The sequence below is a fragment of the Hyperolius riggenbachi genome, chromosome 10 (genome assembly GCF_040937935.1).
Source record: "Hyperolius riggenbachi isolate aHypRig1 chromosome 10, aHypRig1.pri, whole genome shotgun sequence".
Taxonomy (NCBI): Eukaryota; Metazoa; Chordata; class Amphibia; order Anura; family Hyperoliidae; genus Hyperolius; species Hyperolius riggenbachi.
The window spans coordinates 28,263,008-28,281,478 of record NC_090655.1 but is presented as its reverse complement, the minus strand read 5'-3'; the positions used below and the strand labels follow the sequence as shown (position 1 = coordinate 28,281,478).

At 49.2% G+C, this 18,471-nt stretch overlaps 1 protein-coding gene across 2 annotated transcripts in view; it reads right to left on the bottom strand.

The window, feature by feature from the left end:
* LOC137533807 (embryonic protein UVS.2-like) overlaps positions 1-18,471 on the bottom strand; it is a 65,169-nt gene that overhangs the window by 42,566 nt on the left and 4,132 nt on the right. The window contains exons 1-3 of one of the 2 annotated variants that reach the window (XM_068255053.1): positions 16,898-17,001; positions 12,200-12,307; positions 1,026-1,143 (exon numbers count right to left, since the gene is read on the bottom strand). In XM_068255053.1, coding sequence (XP_068111154.1) covers positions 1,026-1,143; positions 12,200-12,307; positions 16,898-16,970 — 299 coding nt within the window. In that variant the 5' untranslated portion in view covers positions 16,971-17,001. Of the gene's footprint in view, positions 1-1,025; positions 1,144-12,199; positions 12,308-16,897; positions 17,002-18,471 lie in introns of those variants that run through there. The other variant, XM_068255052.1, reaches the window with a different exon arrangement.

The window sequence follows — 18,471 nt, the reverse complement described above, 5'->3', positions numbered from 1 at the left end:
GGAAAGTCTCTTTTGTACTTCTCTCACTGCTGCTGCCTGGGAGGTCTGTCCCCATTAACTTTGCTGTTATCCGCATGCTTATCACCTTTTCTAAACAGACGGTATTCTCCGTCCCAATACCACCTGCTCTAATCTTTATAAATTGACATAAGTGACGTGTTGATATAATCACCACACAAGGCGGTAATTTACCTCACTGCTCGGTAATTTCAGCTTTTCATGCGGTAACAGCTTTTATGAATTGACATTTTTCTAAGTGGTCGGTAAAGTCAGCTGTTTTGAGCATTACCGCATGCAGGAATGCTTTATGAATAGAGCCCAAACTGTAGAGAAAATTATGCTGTCTCTACACAGCTGATTTTTATTTTTCAGTTCAGGTTTGCTTTAGGTCCCGTTCGTGGTTTCTGCACCAAATCCGCAGAGTTTCCCCGCAGGCAAATCGCACGGGGAAACTCTGGCATAGGGTACAATGGCACCGCCGGCCGAATTGCTTGCGCTAGCGATTCGGCCAACATTTCCACCCGTTTCAGTGCAGGAGGCTGTGCATCCCATAGCAACGTATGGCGTGGCTGATGGGATTCGTCTGTTTATCCGCACACCAAGAAGTGACGTTGCATTTCTTGCAGACGCGTGCGGCACAAGCGGAAATGAGCCCTTAATGAAAGGCAACTGCTTAGTCCAACTGCAAAAATAGTGTGTAGCGAGCAGGGAGATTAGCTGACATGTTTTTATAGAGCCTTTCCAGGAAGTGCTTTTTTAAAGAATAAAAAAAAAATACTTGGAATCCCCCATGAGGAAATGGACTAGACCAAACCCCGGCAGCTATGTCAACTTTTTATTACCTATTGTAAGTGACAGCAACATAGTAAAAAAAAAAAGTAGCGCATTTTACTCTAGGATAAATGTGCACCACATATGTATGCATATGTACCTAGGTGGTTGGTTGGGTTGTACTTCTCATGACAGTCCCATATTACTACATACCGTATACTGAGCTCCTAGTGACCACACGATAAGAGACTTACTTGCCGTGTGATTGGAAGTCTAAGTAATCAGTCTCGTTGGTACGATCCAGGAAGTTCACACAGGTCAGAGTCGAGATTTCCTGCAGCCACTGAGCCATCAAGGTTTTCTGTAGAGATACTGTAGTGAAGCAGAGGAATTATTCATACTGTACAGTATTCCATAGATGTATAAGGTGCCCCAGTAACGGGACAAGGTCCTCCAACACCCAAGGCTGAGACACCAAAGTGCGCTCCTCTATCCCTTCCCACCCCAGCTGTCACACACTGATTGCTATTAGACTAAGAGGAGCCCCAGGGCCCCTCCAACACCTTAATATCTATTTATCTGGCTTGCAGTCACTGCCATGTATCCCCTTTTCTTGTTTTTCTCTGCTTCAAACACAATAGGAGAATGATAGCTGAGTGAGTTGTGTGCCCCCCTCCTACACTGCGCCCTGAGGCTGGAGCCTCTCTCGCCTCTGCCTCATCCCGGCCCTGTGCCCCATCCTACACTGCGTCCTGAGGCTGAAGCCTCTCTCGCCTCTGTCTCGGCCCGGCCCTGAGGTGCCCACACATTACTTGACTTGGCGGTCGTTCGACCAATCTGATTTGATAATCATATTCAAATAAAAGTTGGTGCCGCCAAGAGCATGCCCAATCGAGGATGCAACCAATTTTGGGTCGAAATTGGTTGCATGTGTCGATTGGACATGCTGAAAAATCTCAGGCCGACATGCTTGATCAGGTGAGTGATATAGGTACGAGCGACAAACATGACAGATCCCCCGCCACTGTTCCCCCTAGTGTAAAATGTGCCCCCCCCCCATGCTGTAGCATGAATACTTTACCTATGTCTGCTGCTGGCTCAGTCTCCGCCCTCTTAGGGCTCGTTTCCACTGTGGTCAGCATGCGTATTACGAGACACGATGCCGGAACAGCTGTGACGCGTCTCGCAGCCGAATTCCTCTAGCCGCGCTATGCACAGCTATGGGATTCGGACAGGTGATGCGATCATTATGCTGCATGCCCTCAGATTTTTCCCCCGCCGCGAATTCCGATGCTTTGCAAAGACTTCTATAGGCTGCCAAATTCCATCCGAATTCGTGGCTGGGAAATCAGCCCGTTTTCGCATAAATGGAAACCTAGCCTAACTCACATCCAATAGCCCAATGTGGCTGCCGGCGTATTAGATGTGGGGGCGTGTGATATATCACACACCTGCCCACATGCCATATGCTGGTAACCTTGTGGGGCGCGCGTGTGTGAGGAAGAGTTGCGGAGACAGAGACAGCTGCAGACATTGACAGGTTAAAGGGATACTGTAGGGGGGGTCCAGGGAAAATGAGTTGAACTTACCCGGGGCTTCTAATGGTCCCCCGCAGACATCCTATGCCTGCGCAGCCACTCACCGATGCTCCGGCCCCGCCTCCGGTACACTACTGGAATTTCCAACTTTAAAGTCAGAAAACCACTGTGCCTACGCAGTCGCGCCCTCCCGCTGATGTCACCAAGAGTGTTTTGCGCAGGCCTAGTATGGTCTGTGCCTGCGCAGTGTGCTCCTGGTGACATCAGCGGTAGCGAGGACACAGCCGTGCAGGCACAGTGGTTTTCCGATTTTAAAGTCTGAAATTCCAGAAGTGAACCGGAGGCGGGGCCGGAGCATCGTGAATGGCTGCGTGGGCACAGGATGTCTGCGGGGGACCATTAGAAGCTCCGGGTAAGTTCAACTCATTTTCCCCCTGACCCTGTACAGTAGTCCTTTAAGTTCTCATGCTAGGGCATGGGGAGGGTACATCTTTATTTGGAGGGACAATGGTTGGGGTTGGAGAAGCAACGCTGATTCCTGAAAGATTTCCTGCTGAGATTGATCGGGAATTGGCCTGCAGATTATGTGGGCCATAGATCTGTCTCCGATCAGTACTAATCAGGGAGAGATCTGTCTATTGGTCGATTGGTCGCCAAAATCGCTAGATGTATCGGCACCTTAACTTGCTATGTATTTTCAGTATGAATGGTATACTATATATCACCCGCAAGCTATAACGACTGAGTTATATTCAGACACAAAGATGCCCAAAGTCTAAGTGAATGACTTGTGTTATCAGCAGCAGCCACTAGGGGGCTTGTATAGTAAAATGTAAAGATGGTCAATCAGATGCAAAAAATTCCAACTGCAAATCTTATGCAGCCAAACTGGACCAATGAAATTGGCTTTCTGTTGATTTTGATTGGCCAAATTTTGAGTTGCATACAAGCTGCATGAGATGTCCTTGCAAGTCAGAACCACCTGTATCTCAGTGACCATCTACAGTAAGGAAAAAGGTTGCAGCCAAAACACTGTTAGAGGCAAAAAGAAAATGTTTCAGTTGATACAGGCTAAAGCTAGGCACTACAGGCACATGTGTACAGGCACCACTTTTTAGACCCTGTTTACACTTAATCAGTTAGTACGCGTTTTTTTCTTCTTCTCCATAGCAGTGCATTGTGAAAAAGATTCCAGTTAAAATCCATTAAAGGACCACTCCCGCGAATCAATACATTTGTAAACATCCAACAGTAGATATGTATAGTATATAGGAGCATTGCTGTGTCTTTTTTTTTTCTTTTGTGATGTCCCTTTAATTTACTGTTTGTCACTAAAATCAGAGTCCGTCAGTCCCTTGCATAATGTTGACGGACTTTTGTATCTAATTAAACATTGCAGGGGGAGCCTTTGCTGGGTTTGGTAAAAAAAAGATAGATGGTTTAGCCCTGCAATCCCAACTGTGAATGTTAGTGTTCTCGTTAGTGTTGCTCGGATACCTCATTATCCTATTCGAGTTTGGTCGAATTCGGATAGTAAACTTTCCGAATTCACTCGAAGTCGGATATCCGATGTAATCGAATATCCAATTCGACCTCGGATATCCGACGTCACTATCCGAGTCTGTATTCGAGTAAAATATTCGAGCTGGCCTTAAATAGCTTGTAAAACTTGTATAGGAGGTCAATGATGCATGAAACCACCTTTTTATGAAGAAAAACATCAAGTGATTATGTGGTGATGTAGTAGTTATAAAAAAGGTCTCAAAAAAAGTAAATTAACTTCATGAAAAGTGTTTGCATGAGAAGGTGTGTCCAAAATGGTTGTTGGAAGTCTTCATTTACGTCATCTTTTATCTTCTTCTTCTATATCTTCTTCTTCTTCTTCTATATCTTCTTCTTCTTCTATATCTTCTTCTTCTTCATCTTCTTCTATATCTTCTTCTTCTTCATCTTCTTCTATATCTTCTTCTTCTATATCTTCTTCTTCTATATCTTCTTCTTCTTCTATATCTTCTTCTTCTTCTATATCTTCTTCTTCTACTATATCTTTTTCTTCTTCTATATCTTCTTCTTTATCTTCTTTTTCTATATCTTCTTCTTCTATATCTTCTTCTTCTATATCTTCTTCTATATCTTCTTCTTCTTCTATATCTTCTTCTTCTTCTATATCTTCTTCTTCTATATCTTCTTCTTCTATATCTTCTTCTTCTATATCTTCTTCTTCTTCTTCTATATCTTCTTCTTCTATATCTTCTTCATCTTCTTCTATATCTTCTTCTTCTTCTTCTTCTTCTATATCTTCTTCTTCTATATCTTCTTCTTCTTCTATATCTTCTTCTTCTTCTATATCGTCTTCATCTTCAGCCACAGCGCCTTTTTCTGTGTACCCTGGCAGTGGTAAAACACAGACATCAGCAGGAGAAGGAAGTAGTAGTTGCAGGCTTGCAGCTATTTGTAGTGTGTGGTAATAGTCGGTCGGTACTCGGTAGGAGAGTGGGTGGGCAGGTGGCAGTAGAAAATAGTTCTTCTTCTGTTCTCCCTGGCAGTGGTAGCAGCACACAGACAGCAGAAGCTCAATGCAGCTACAGGAGGAGGAGGAGTAATGTGTGTCAGGCAGTGTGATGTGACTGACATAATAGGCCCTGGTACCTAGCGGTGAACATCATGAGGTTCCAGACAGTGGTCGTGAAGCCCACATTGTGTCCAATACACAATTGGGACAGCACAGTTTTCAACCCGGACACCTCTAAAATAATTACATTTTTTTTTAATTATTGCAGCTATTGTTGAGCGTAATAGCTGGTGGCGCTTGGGCAGCAGCACCTTGTAATGTGTTCCCTGGCAGCGGAGAGGAGACACAGACAGCAGGAGGAAATATAACAGCAGGCAGCGTGAGGAGGATAAGTGTGTGTGGCAGACTGGCATTTGGCAGCAGGCAGGAGGGCAGGCAACGAGACATAGTAGGCCCTGGGTCCTAGCGGTGGTCCCAGGGCCGTAAATGAACAGCATGAAGTTCCAGACAGCGGTCGTGAAGCCCACATTGTGGCCAATACACAATTGGGACAGCACAGTTTTCAACCCGGACACCTCTAAAATAATTACAATTTTTTTTTTAATTATTGCAGCTATTGTTGAGCGTAATAGCTGGCGGCGCTTGGGCAGCAGCACCTTGTAATGTGTTCCCTGGCAGCGGAGAGGAGACACAGACAGCAGGAGGAAATATAACAGCAGGCAGCGTGAGGAGGATAAGTGTGTGTGTGGCAGACTGGCATTTGGCTGCAGGCAGGAGGGCAGGCAGCGAGACATAGTGGGCCCTGTGTCCTAGCGGTGGTCCCAGGGCCGTAAATGAACAGCATGAGGTTCCAGACAGCGGTCGTGAAGCCCACATTGTGTCCAATACACAATTGGGACAGCACAGTTTTCAACCCGGACACCTCTAAAATAATTACAATTTTTTTTTTTTTCAAATTAATGCAGCTATTTTTGAGCGTTATAGCTGGTGGCGCTTGGGCAGCAGCACCTTGTAATGTGTTCCCTGGCAGTGGAAACACACAGATAGCAGGAGGAAATATAGCAGCAGCAGCAGGTGTATGTGTGTGTGGCAGTCGTCACTTCATGTAACCCTCTCGCCGACAACAGGGGCCATGAATTCGCCTTTCACCCAAGCCTGGTTCATTTTGAGAAACGTCAGTCTGTCCACAGACTTGTGAGAAAGACGAGATCGCTTCTCAGTGACGACTCCACCGGCTGCACTGAAGCAACGCTTTGACAGTACGCTGGAAGGGGGGCAGGAGAGCACTTCCAGGGCGTACTGCGCAAGCTCGCTCCAGATCGGCAGGTGCTTGACCCAATACTCCATGGGATCAACAGGGGCCACGCTGTCAAGCCCGCTGAGGGACCCCATGTAGTCAGCCACCATGCGGGTCACGCGCTGCCTGTGACTGGAGAAGGATGCTGCTGCAGGCACCTCCTCTCTAGTCCTTGGCAGCTCTACACTCATGTAGAGCTCTTGGGTCAGAGACAGCAGGTCTGTGGTGCGCGAGTGCTTGCTGCTGGTGGATGCAGGCACCTGCTGCTGCCTCCGTGCTGACTGGACAGTGGGGGTGGATGGCTCAGGGAAGGCTTCCTGCAAGCGCTCAACAAGGGACAGCTGCAAATCCCTCATTTGTTGCGCACGGTCTCCTCCTGCAGGCAGGAACTGGCTGAGCTTCCCCTTCAGACATGGGTCCAGCATCATGCAGATCCAGATGTCCTCCCTCTGCTTCATCTGGATCACCCTTGGGTCCTTGCGCAGGCACCTCAGCATGTGCGCTGCCATTGGGAACAGTCTGGCCACGTCTGTTGGCACATCATCGGCAGCCCCAGAGCCGACATTGCTGTCCTCCTCTGCCTCCTCCACCTCATCCTCTCTCCACTCCCGCACCAGTCCAGCTGCACTCTGCTGCTCCCCCTCATCAGCAGCAAGGTCAGGGACCTCCACCAACTCCGAGCCCTCCTCCTCAGAGGTGGCCTGTGAAGCTGTCTGCAGCTCCTGCTGGTCCAAGGCTGCCGCTCCCTCTTCCACCAGTGCATACAGGGCCCTGTCCAGCACACACACCAAGGGGACCCACTCGCACACCATTGCATGGTCCCTGCTCACCATGTTGGTGGCCTGCAGGAAGGGTGCCAGGACTTAGCACACCTGCTGCATGTGCCCCCAGTCCTCCGTGGAGATGATGGACGGGAGGTTGGTGGCGGCACGCCCAGTTGCAGTGAGGGAGGCAACTGTTGCTCGTGCAACGTACTGGCTGACAGCCTGCCTCTGTTCAACCAGACGCTCCAACATCGCCCGGGTGGAGTTCCAGCGAGTTGGAACATCGAGCATGAGCCGGTGCTGTGGCAGGTGCAGCTCCTTCTGCACCTCTTCCAGGCTCGCCACGGCTGCAGGCGAGTGCCGGAAGTGATGCACAACCTTCCTTGCCGCCTCAAGGAGTCGGTCCATCCCTTGGTAGGTCCGCAGGAACTTTTGGACTACCAGGTTCAGGACGTGCGCCAGGCAGGGGATGTGGGTCAGGTCTCCCCTGCTGATGGCAGCGACCAGGTTTGCCCCATTGTCGGACACTACCTCTCCGACTCTGAGGCCTCTGGGGGTCAGCCAATTCCTCTCCTGCTCTCGGAGTTTGGCCAGGACGTGGTTCGCTGTCAGTTTGGTTTTCCCCAGGCTGACCAATTCCAGCAGCGCTTGGCAGTGGCGGGGTTTCATGCTGCTGCTGAGGCGGGGGGTTTGGGCTGGTGTGGCGGAGGATGGAAGCGGATCAGAGGAACCTGCTGCTGTTCCGATGACCCTGCATGGTGGCACCACCCACTGCGTTGTTGGTGCTGCTGCTGCTGTGGCAGTGCCGGCCGATGCTGCTCCCCCCTCCTCACCCCCTTCCACCAAGCTGACCCAATGCGCGGTAAAGGACAGATAGCGGCCTGTCCCAAACCGGCTGCTCCACGAGTCCATGGTGACGTGGACCCGTTGACCCACCGCGTGCTCCAGCCCTCTCCCGACATTGGCCATCACAGAGCGGTGAAGTGCAGGGATGGCCGTGCGTGCAAAATAATGTCGGCTGGGGATTGGCCAATCGGGGGCTGCACACATCAGGAGCCCACGCATGTCGCTCCCCTCCTGCACAAGGGAATAAGGCAGGAGTTAGGAGCACATGGCCCGTGCCAGCAAGCCGTTCAGCTGACGCACGCGACGGCTGCTGGGAGGCAGAACCCTGACCACCCCCTGGAAGGTGTCGCTGAGCAGGGTCTGGCGAGGTCTTTTGCTGGCACGGGAAGCAGTGGAGGGAGCAGAGGAGGCCACTGAGGACTGGCTGCCAGAACAGGCCTCAGTGTCGGCGGCAGGAGTTGCAGAGGGAGGAGGAGCAGTGCGTTGCTGACGCACTCCTGCTGCCGACGGCTTCGCAGTGGTGGCGGGTCTGCCACTGCCAGCTTCCTTCAACTTCACGAACTCCTCATGCTCGTGAAAGTGTTTCCCTGCAAGGTGGTTGACCAGAGAGGTGGTGCCAAACGCAGAGGGCTCCTTCCCTCTGCTGAGCTGCTTGCGGCACTGGTTGCAGGTGGCATACTTGCACTCCAAATATGGAAGGGTGAAAAAATTCCATATTGGGGAGGTGCAGTTGCCCCTTCGGCTGGAAGGTGCTGCTGCCGCTGGTCTCCCTGTGGTGGTTGGGGGGGTTCTTGGTGCGGCTGGTGGTGGCACTGGCAGAACTCGTCTCCTGATCAGCACGCTGTGTGGCCTGCATACCACAGCCACTTGTGATCCTGCCCATGCCTGCGATGCTGATCCTTCTAGCAAGGCCCGCAGATGCATCCTCCTCCTCCTCAGAGCTGATGACATCCCCACTCCCAGGACCTGGCAACCAGTCTTTGTCCTGCTCCCTGTCATCATCATCCTCCCCCTCCACAAACATGTCCTGCTGGGATCCCCCAAACTCCTCTTCTGCATGCATGGACGGATGGACAGTCACCACTGTCTGACTGTCCAAAGCATCAACCCACAAAGTGCCCATGAGCATTCCTTCCTCTGCCAATTCTTCCGCAACAGCACTCCATTCCTTCTCTGTGCTTGGGGTCCATAAGAAGGTGCTGAGTGACAGGGTGCTGGTGTCGCCCGCTGGGGCTGGAGAACTGCACTCCTCCTCCTCTCCCCAGGCAGTGCTGGGCGGCTGCTGCTGCTCTTGCGAACAGGAGTGGTGGTGGGGGTGAAGGACTCTGTTCCAGAGCTAATGGTGGCCTGCTCATCCACCATCAGTTCCACCACAGCGTCTGCGTCCTTCTCCTCAATAGGACAGCTACGACCTGGCGGTGGGAGGAACATCTGGGCCACACGCTGCTGCTGCTGCTGTGTCTCTGCAGCGTGACTCCCAGCTGTTGGGCAGCCAAGGCGTCCACGGCCAGTGGCTAATGGCGGAATAGCCACTGGTGCAGACGCAGAACTGCGCATGGTGGTCGTGGCGCGGCTGCCACGCCCACGACCTCCTCTCTTGGCGATGCCCTTGCTGCCCTTGCTGCCCCTGCCCAGACCGCAGCTGCCAGTGCCAGACATTGTATATTTTTAATATTATACAAATGAAAAAAAAAACTTATGTATGTAAAGGCGGGTGGGACAAGTGGGGTGCTTTAATGGGGTGGGACTGGTGGTGGTGGGTGTGTGAGGTGACGGACAGGTGTACTCTACAGCAGAGATCGGTGTAGCGCTAACGAGAGAGTGCGCACTGCGTACACAAAGACCCTAGCTGACGCTGACTGATGGTGTCCCTATACACAGACTACAGTACAAGTCAGCAAATACACAATAGAAGTAATAAACAATAGGACGGGTGTGGAACTAACGAGAGGGTGCGGACAGCGCAGACGTGCACTGACTGCGCACACAAAGACCCTAGGTAACGCGTTGACGGACGGTACCTATACACAGACTAGAGTACACTACAGTACTAACTAAACAATAGAAGAATCTAGCTTAACAATACAACAGGTGTGACTAGATTACAGAGAGCAGATACATCAGGACAGGTATAGCAGTAAAGCTGGGCCTTGCTAACTATAAAATAGTACAATATCTATCTAACACAGAAGTAGTACAGTAAGGACAGGTGAGAGCACAGGTGAGGTGAGGTAACTAGAGACTAGAGCAAGAGCACAGAGCAGGGCAGGCACAGGGCCTAGCTGCAGGCCTGCAGCAGCAGCACCAGTGACAGACTCTCACTCCCTAGTCCCTAATCACACAACCTAAACTGCCTAAAATAGAATCTACAGTATCTACAATACAAAGCAATACAGTTGAAGATCAAGTGTTGGAGTGTAAAAACGCTAGGTTTAGAACAATAGTAATGCACTTGCACACAGACAAAAAGCACTGGAGCAGTCTCTCAGTACAATCAGTCAGTAAGTCGCAAGCAGGACGAGTGAGGCAAGATGGTGTCCGCTATTTATAGAGGGGGGCTTGGCCAGGCTCCCCCTCTGTGATTGGCTACAGTCAGAGGGCTTGGAGCCCTCTGATTCGCTTGTGAGGACTCGAGGTGACGTCGGTCGTGACGCTATCCGAGCTCGCGACGCTATCCGAGCTCGGATAGCTAGGATATCTCCGGATAGCTGCTTGCTATCCGAGTGCGCTCGGATAGCACAGCCCGGATAGTTAATACTATTCGAGCTCGGTATTCGAGCTCGAATAGTGAAAAAAGAGCTAGGATATCCGAGTAACTCGGATATCCTAGCTCAGATGAGCAGCTCACCCTGTGCCGTTACTGAGAAGGACCCCTCCGCACTCAGGCATCCCGCAGGCTTTTAAGGAGGCAGCTGTCAGCGCAGACTTTGCTACGCAATGAGCCGCTCTCCCTCTACCTTAATTCACCTGCGGGTCTGCCGATGATGACGTGGAGCCGGAGCTGAGTGACTCTGCGGTGGAAGAGTCAGTATGGGCTTCCCTCTGTCTATCGCCGCGGCTCACGTCCTTATGACGTGCGGCGTAATGAGCGCAGAGCGCACTCTGCTGAGCTGACAGGCGAATTAAGGTAGAGGAAGAGGGGCTCATTGCGCAGCAAAGTCTGCGCTGACAGCTGCCTCCTTAAAAGCCTGCGGGATGCCTGAGTGCGGAGGGGTCCTTCTCAGTAACGGCACAGGGTGAGCACGAGAACACTAACATTCGCAGTTGGGATTGCAGGGCTAAACCATCTGTCTTTTTTTTTTTACCAAACCCAGCAAAGGCTCCCCCTGCAATGTTTAATTAGATACAAAAGTCCGTCAACGTTATGCAAGGGACTGACGGACTCTGATTTTAGTGACAAACAGTAAATTAAAGGGACATCACAAAAGAAAAAAAAAAGACACAGCAATGCTCCTATATACTATACATATCTACTGTTGGATGTTTAAAAATGTATTGATTCGCGGGAGTGGTCCTTTAAGTGTGAAAGGTGCCATAGGAAACATGGGCATTACTTCAACAAATCAGTTATCCTTTCAGTTATAACTGAGAGCAACTGATTAAAGTAAATGGGAACCGCATTTTTTAAAAAATGAAGCAAATACTTACCTAAGGAGAAGGAAGGCTCTGGGTTGTATAGAGCGTTGTGTCTCCTCTCTCGGTGCTCTCTATCCTGTGCTGGCTCCACCTCGTTTCAATCCCCCGTCAAAAGGGTATTTGGAAGTCGTCGGGAGCCGTATCCTCCCGAAGACATGCGGCTCCATACTGCACAGGCGTGAGTGTGCAAGAGAGCGTGCTTGCGCAGGCGCAGTACAGGGCCGCCCTTCTTCAGGAGCACTCGAGCTCCCTGAAGACTTCTGAAGCCTCCTTCGGCCGGGTAAAGCAGTATTTGACTAATTTAGTCAAATACTGCTACCGGGCGAGCCAGCACCGGAACGAGGGGACCAGGAGAGGAGCCGGAAGGCTCTATATGACCCAGAGCCTTCCCTCTCCTTGGGTAAGTATCGTCTCATTTTTTTAAATGCGGTTCCCATTCACTTTAAGTGTAAATGGGGCCTTAGGGTCTCCTTTTACTAAAAATGGTAATATGCCAAGAATATAAAATGCAAGCAAAATCCCCATTTTTCTTTCTGCTCACTGATGTTGACATTTTCTCAAATTATGGTCTCCCCCACACGTTCCGTTGTCTCACCCAGAATGCACAGCGGCTTTTTCTCAGCATAGGTTCATAAAGGATTTCAAGACCAAAGAGTGACGTATGGCTGGAATCATGCTTTATTTACAGTGTAAAAAAACGGATAATGAATTTTATTTTTTAGATATGATTTTTGATATGATTTTTATTTTGCGGTTTATCACACTTTAAGTAAAGGTTTTCATTAATGTCAGAGCTATATTAAAACATGAAATAACATGAGATTTCTATACTTACAATAATCTGAAGCTAATGTGTAGGGGATGTAGACTATTCCATCATCGGATTTGGGCCACTGGCAGTTGGAGCAGCTCATAGAACCTTGTTGTACGGGGATTTTATTGACTGTAAGAGATTGGCCACCAGTACAAGATTTAGATATAATATTACACTGTCATAACAATCATAATGGCAATACTTACCAGCGACTGAACAAAATGTGGTTGCTATCGCCATCATGTGGTTGAATGGCGGTATTGTGCTAAACATTTGTATGAGTACTTTTTCTAGATGTTTTGATAGTTTTTGTTTTTATTTCTGGGATGTTCTGACTCATCAATGCCTTGAAAAAATAAGAGGATGTTGCAGGGACATTGCTGGAAACCATAGCAACATGTTGGTTGGTTCCCAATAAAAACTGATACACACCAGTTTTAGATAGAATTAGACTACTACCACAATTAGACGTCCCCTCACATTTGTTAGCCAGAGGTGCCCTCAGTATAAGGTTGCCCCCCACCATTATAGGTAGCCAAAAGTGCTCCCCACTGAAGGTAGCCAAAGGTTCCCCCAGTATTAGTTAGCTACCGAGTGTGGATAATCAGAGAAGCCTCAGTCATAAATACCCCCCCCCCCCATGACTACGAGTCCTATATGGCTGCTTTGGTGATACCTACGCCACTGGGGTGTTGGAGAGACTTCAACAGAAAGTAAGATGGAGATAATAGAGGGTGTTTATGTTTTGCGTGGGAGGAGTGGGCTCCACAGTTTTTGCCATTTGATTGTTGACTACTTTGTAACTCTTTTTACCGTCACTAAAAAGTAGAAATCAGTGAGAATAAACTACAGCTTTAAAGCATACTCAAGGCGAACGCAAGAAGTTTGTTTAACTTGCCTGGTCCTTCTTTCAGGCCCCCTCAGTCTATTAGGTCCCTTCTGTGGCTCTGATCCACTCCAGTGTGTCACTGCCCCTCTGAAAGATCTGCAAGTCGCACGCGCACAGCACCCCCTCGATTGCACTCCGTGGTTTGGAGCATTCTGTGCATGCACAGTTGAAGTCTTTATGTACTTTATGTGTGCAGAACACTCCCAGCCATGGGGGCGTGATCGAGGAGGTGCAACTTAACGTGACTTGCAGGTCAATTCCAGTGGGCAGCGGCACACTGGAATTGATCGGAACCACAGAGAGGGACCTGATAAACTGCAGGGGGCAGGAAGAAGGCCCAGGTAAGTTAAACAAAACTTCTTGCACTCAACTCCTGTATTCTTTAGTGAACCACCTTTTTGACACCATCCCCTTTTTTGATCCCTAATCTTTACATTCTAACCCAAACAAAGTTAACCGCCCCCTATCCTATCCTCTTACCCGTTCCCTCCCCCCACCCCACCCCCCCCGCACACACACACACACAAATCTAAACCTATAGCTAGGTTCACACAGAGGGCTAATTTGGACCATTTTCTGCAATGGTCACCAATGGAGAAAATCAGAACTGGGACAAGTTCCTCCAGCACCCAAGGCTAATGACTCAGCTATAATGATTCCTGAGCAAAGCCAGACTGAATGCTCAGTCAGGGATTTTATCAGGGCTGATAAGAAGCAAGCTGGACAGTTAAAAATGTAACAGAGAGCAAGGCAGGTTTTTTATCTAATGTTCCCACTGATATATATGGTAAAATACATGAGGGTGCTTTGTCTCTGGTTCACTTTAAATGGAGCGGTGCTCATCCAATATTCGGGTATCAAGAGAGAGAGAGAGAGAGAGAGAGAGAGAGAGACCGACCGGATATCCAGGATTTTGGGTTCGGAGATCCAATTTTTTCGGATACTAAAAAGTTTGGATTCGAATATCTGATTTGGATCCGGCTATTTGGGTATCCGGTTCCGAATTCAATTCGGATTTTGAAAAGGGATATCCGAGCAGCACTAAACGGAGGGACGGAGGAGGACAGGAGAAGCCTCGTTAGGATCCAGAGGCTTCCCCCTCAGAGGGTTTTTTTTTTTAGTACAGGTTTTCTTTAACCTACAAGCAAAATTCAATTTTCCGAGCTGCAAAATCATCAAGATAATGAATAATTGAAAAAAAGTCCTTAAAGACCCATTCCCGTCCCCCAAAAATACACTAAGGGCCCATTGACACTTGAGCGTTTTGCAGGCGATTTCTGCAAAACGCTCAAACGCTAGAACTTTTGAAAGCCCTAGTGTACTAAAACTCTATGGGCCTGTTCTTACTTGGGCAATTTGCGCTAATCGCCACAAATTGCCCAAAATCGTGAAACACAAACGCCTAGCCTGCACCATTTTTAGACGATTTCCCGGCAATCGTGTTTCAGTGCTATAGAAGCGCTAAACGTGATCGCAGAGAAATAACTGCACTGCCCAGTGATTTTTCCGCGTGAAATCTCAGAAAAATCACTCCCACAAAACGCCGGCAAAAATCGACGGCGTTTTGCGCTTCTAAGTGTCAATGGGCCCTAAAAGCTCAGCAATATGAAGACAAAATTGTGCAACCAGTGGGGAGGCATTTTTCACCATAATAAGTCCCAAAAACAACCAATTAAATGGAAACTAAATACTCAATATCAGTCTTCGCCATAAGATTCTAGTGGCAAAAATGCTTAACTTAATGCAAGAATCAAAAGAAACATAAGAAACCACGTGAAAGATCAGGGTCAATGATCAACATAGCCCCTGATGAGTCATTATGGTAACGAAACACATTGGGCGGCGCTATGGTGTGGCGTCAGCAAGCATGTTATGTGGGCCGGACACGGTCGCGTTAGATTACACAAGGAAAAACTTATGGAACCGGCGGTGCCGCATGTGAGCGGGAGGAGGGTAATAGGAAGGCACTAGGAGGGAGGCTGGATGAGCGGTTAGCCCCATCCATTTGTCTACCAAGCCCAGCCTGCTATGTGCAATCCCTAATCCACTGTCTAGCGGCAACTTGTACATACTGAGTCTCATGCCAGAAGGCTTGAACGGGCCAGGACAGCCGCAACATCCGGTGAGTGGCAAACTGAAGGGGGGTACCTGCACTGTGGAGAAGGCTTTAAGTTTGGCAATCCATCCATTGAGCGCTAACCTATATATAGACATAGAATGTCCAACGTGGCCCTAGGGTAGGAAAGATGATGGATTAGCCAAAAAAGTTCATCTGTTTCTTCTTAGGCAGGTCTGAAGCACTTCTAGGCTCTCTGCCACAATTGGACCTTGAAATCTTGAATCCTTGAAATCTTGAAGCAACCACTGGCAGTATGCGACCATCCACAGGTGGAACATTCAAGTTCAGAACGTCAGCAAAACGGGCACCTTGTTGAACTGCCAGCAGAAATACCTTCCCATTTGCTGGCCAGCTCGGTCCAGCGATGCTGCCCTCCCAGGAAAGAACTGAGGAGCTTTTTTCGTTCGGGTCATGAATGTTATCCAAGGACTAATTTCTTTGTGATCCTACCGCAGCTTTCCTTTGCCAAAATTGATTATGGTATCTGAGCCAAAACAAACTGCCATAAACGTGATGAGCCTCGTGTATCACCTTCTATGAACAAAATAATGCGGAACAATTTTCTGGCTGTTTCTCACTGACCAAGCTCTTGAGAATGCCAAAGGCCTTCAGCCAGTTTGACAGAGATTGTAGGATAAGGCTATACTGCCGCTTCTCTTCCTCCATATTCAACTTCCTGCAACGGAACCAACAGATCTCCACATACTCTCCTTTCCTAATATGCATGTGAACCTTGGATTTCAGGTAAAAACCCACCAGGCCTTCACTGCACACGTAGTCCTCACACCACCGTGATGCGGCATCCGATAACCCAACCAGTTCACTCTCCTTACTCCTGGCTAGATTCAACCAAGCTTTGATGCCGACCAAAATTGACACAAGTAACTCAAATGCAACCCCAAACCAGATTATGATCTCAGAACTGCCATCCCCAGTGCTCCGTTGCCAGTCCACTCTGCAGCAGGTAAAGCAAGAGGGGACTGGGTTGCTGACCACGCTAAAAAGTTACGCAAAAAGTTACGCAAGCCCAGCAAGAAAAAATTCACATAGTCCAAGGAAGAATGAGCACAGAGAGAAACAGGTGAAAAAGTGACAGTAAGAGGAAAAGCTGAAACACAACCAGAAGAAGAGACGCTAGATAACCCATCACCTGTACCACCCACTTAACCTACTAAACTAACCATTACCAGAACCACCCATACCCAAAACGAAGGGAGTCTATACTCAACCAGGTGTGCCGGACATTTGACCAGCAGGCAGTTCTGATCCCACAATAGGAGAGCTGCCACCACAAGGAGGCCGCCACCACATATGGAGAGGTAGTGGTGCCCACACAGCCTGGGGTGTTTTACCACTGAGTCGCCTTGCTAGAGTGCACAAGCTCAGCAGAAGGTGCCACATGGTCCCTTTTAGAGGTGCCACGGGGAAGAGCCAAAGGTCTGGGAGGACTGGCTGTTCCTTGTGAGTTCCACCAACAGCAGGGGGTTCCTCTTGGCTCTCTCAGCAGCAGAAGTGGTGCTGTGTTTCGGGATGGTGGGACGAGGGACCCCAAATGGGGCTTCTGGTATCTGGCTGAGCTTCGGAAAGGGCTGTATCAGGGCTCAGGAAGGTCAGTCAGCTGGAGAAGGAGCTTGCCTTGCTCCAGGATCAGAGGACCTAGCCGATCCTGGATCCACTGACTCCCTGCAAGAGAGGCTAATATTGAGCATACCTGCTGCACAAGGTGGGATAGTTGAGACAGCAGGCTGAAGAACGGAAAGAAGTTGGAGAACCAGCAAAATCATCTTCCGTCAGCTGTCAGGTAAAGGACACTGCGCACCTTCCTGTTTTTCCTAACCAACTTGCTATCCTAACTACAATAACCAATCCTAGCTAATGCTGACCACTTCCTGGCCCACCCACTTCCCAAAAACTTAACCCCTCTGCCTCTAGTTCCCTAACACTCACCCTAAACATTAAAACCAGCTCCTATGATGCAAACACATTAGCCCCTGCCTGCCTAAACCCCACTTGCACCTGGGCGGCAACACCCCATCCTGTTGGTCTTCGCAAGGTCCAGGCTCCTGCTGAACTGTTTCTGTTAAATTCTCACCTAAGGAGAGGGAAGGCTCTGGCTCCCATAGAGCCTTTCCAGTCCTCTCTGTGTCCCCTCGTTCCACGCCGGGCCCCTATTGCATCAATCTGATTTTAATGTCAAAGAAGGCTTCCCGGACTCACGCTCGTCTTCAGAACTACTTGAAGACCCGAGTACTTCCGAAGCCTTTCAAGGCAGATGCAGCTGGTGGGAGATTTGAACATAGAACAGTGGGGGTATAGGTAGCCAGGCATAGCAGGTGCCCCAGTATAGGTAGCCAGACATAGGGAGGTGCCCCAGTATAGGTAGCCAGGCATAGCAAGTGCCCCAGGGACAATAGCTGGGAGCGGAGCTGCGACAATGGACATGTCGGTTGCAATGGGCTGGACTCCAGCCGCTGGAGGAATCCACAGGTAGGTAGAGCTTGACTAGGTTTATTTGCCTGACGTTTCCTTTAACATTGCTTGAAGCTGATGGGCGGGATGGAGCGTAGCTGCTAGCGTGTGCGCAGGCAAGATTTAATTGGCCTGAGCAATCAGGTGGCAGGCCAAGTTTTAAAGCATTGCGGGACACAGTTAATGTTAATTAAAAAATCAGTGACGGGCCAAGTTTTCTGGCGCTCTGGGCCAAATTTGGCCCGCAGGCCATAGTGTGACACATGCTCTATAGGATCCAGAGCCTTCCCTCTCCAGAGGTGAGTATCTAATTTTTTATTTTTTTTTAAGATGGGTCCAGGTTTTTTTAATGGCTCCTCTCCTGTATACGTTTGCTTCTTATCTCTCCTTCCAATTTTGTCTACCGCCTTCTCCTCATTTTCTCCTTCCAACTCCTTCTCCAGTTTTTCCTATCTCTGTCCCGGTCTTAATTTTCTCCTCTGGTCTTCACCTGGATCTCTTTTTTACTCACACCCAGTATTAGATAGATGTTGTGCATCCCATTTAATTGTATTAAAGGAATACTGTAGGGGGGTCGGGGGAAAATGAGTTGAACTTACCCGGGGCTTCTAATGGTCCCCCGCAGACATCCTGTGTTATCGCAGCCACTCACCCATGCTCCAGCCCCGCCTCCGGTTCACTTCTGGAATTTACGACTTTAAAGTCGGAAAACCACTGCGCCTTTGTTGCCGTGTCCTCGCTCCCGCTGATGTCACCAGGAGCGTACTGCACAGGCCCAGTATGGTTTCCTGGTGACATCAGCGGGAACGAGGACAC